Source organism: Leptinotarsa decemlineata, unplaced genomic scaffold (assembly GCF_025532065.1).
Source record: "Leptinotarsa decemlineata unplaced genomic scaffold, Ldec_3_MD MMD2_P_RNA_scaffold_14, whole genome shotgun sequence".
In the NCBI taxonomy this organism is placed as follows: Eukaryota; Metazoa; Arthropoda; class Insecta; order Coleoptera; family Chrysomelidae; genus Leptinotarsa; species Leptinotarsa decemlineata.
In genome coordinates, this window is record NW_027412528.1 from 7,111,056 (window position 1) to 7,112,586 (window position 1,531).

Here is a 1,531-nt window from a genome sequence, read left to right on the forward strand (position 1 = left end):
TTATATCATTCATATCAAGTGTATTACAATTTCTTACCATTACTTGCTTACTAATGCAAATGACATCAATCAGAGATTCAGAAGTTATTGTAATCCGAGTAGAATTTTCTACAATTTGATTCAGCTAACTCCTGCATACAGTCCTCTACATTTGTTCCTGGTTCAGGCTAATTTTTGTTCGTTTATATTGACTATAATCCATAGCGTGATATAATTTGCGTGATGTAATTTATACAGCGATTTGATGAAAAAACATACTCCACCACCTCTACCATCACGGTCCATACGTATCAAGTTGAAGTTAGGTATAGTAACAAATTTATCTGGATATTCTGGAGCGAGCCATGAACATAGCCAGTTTATGGAGTTTGGATATTCTGGGAATTCGGGATCCTATAGCTATCAAAAGTAAAGACGTCGTAGATGCTGAAACACTAAGTAATATTAGTAACCGATATGAAGTTGAACTTCCTTGGGTAGAGGATGGTCCAAAATTTCTAGGTAATAGGGAATCCGCGGAAAAAAGACTTATTTTTACAACTAAGAAGTTAATCAGTCTCAACCAATTTGTAGAATATAGTAAGATTTTTGAAGACTGGAAAACTTCAGGTATAATTGAGGAGGTTCAAAACGATGATAGAAATATTTCAGGTCATTTTCTACCGCATCACCCTGTATTCAAAGTTTCTAGTAGTACAACAAAGATCAGGCCAGTTTTTGATGCTTCGGCAAAAAGCCGTGATGGTATGTCACTAATCAATTGTTTAGTAAAGGGACCAAATTCAATAGTTGATACCCAATATTATCATGAAGTTCAGAGTAGGATTAATTGGAGTAATTTCAGATATAAAAAGAGCATTTCTCCAGATCAGCTCAGCAACCAAAGATAGAGATTTTTTACAGTTTTTATGGTGGAAAGATCAATCTTGTACTGAAATTATCCAATATCGTCATAGAAGAGTAGTATTTGGTGTCTTATCCAGCCCTTTTTTGTTAGCGGCCACTATTGAATATCATTTGGATGAAGGACTTTTTAGTACATTGTAGATGAGCTCAAAGAATCATTTTATATTGATAATTGCGTCACAAGTGTTAACAATCGAGACAAGTTGGAAAAATTTATCATAGAGTCCAAATGTATCATGGATATGGCACAATTTGATTTAAGGGGTTGGATATACAATCACAAAAAGATTTTTGAGGAGGAAATTAATGAAATGCCTACTAATACTAATATTGTATCTGTTCTTGGATTATTTTGGGATTTTGAACGAGATACAAATTTTTGTGACATAAATGGTTTGAAGCATTCAGATGATATACCAACCACGAAACGAGGCTTATTTTCAGCTGCCCAACGTATTTTCGACCCTATTGGTTTCACGTGTCCTGTTATATACATTGTTGTCCAAAATTTTATTACAAAAAATATGTAAACTTAAAATTAGTTGGGATAGCGAGGTTGAGTCAAGTTCACTTATTAAAACTTTGTCACATCACTCGTTGCATAACCAAAGAAAATAGTTTTGAA

General features: G+C 33.7%; 1 protein-coding gene across 1 annotated transcript; it reads left to right on the forward strand.

The window, feature by feature from the left end:
• Window positions 1–344: 344 nt before the first annotated feature.
• On the forward strand, window positions 345–890 carry LOC141482404 (uncharacterized). The gene has a single exon (XM_074175563.1). The coding sequence runs from the start codon at window positions 345–347 to the stop codon at window positions 888–890; it is 546 nt and encodes a 181-aa protein (XP_074031664.1).
• Window positions 891–1,531: the final 641 nt, after the last annotated feature.

What these genes read in the sequence shown, in the direction of transcription:
- LOC141482404 (XM_074175563.1), top strand. Translation starts at nt 345, where the DNA reads ATGAACATAGCCAGTTTATGGAGTTTGGATATTCTGGGAATTCGGGAT.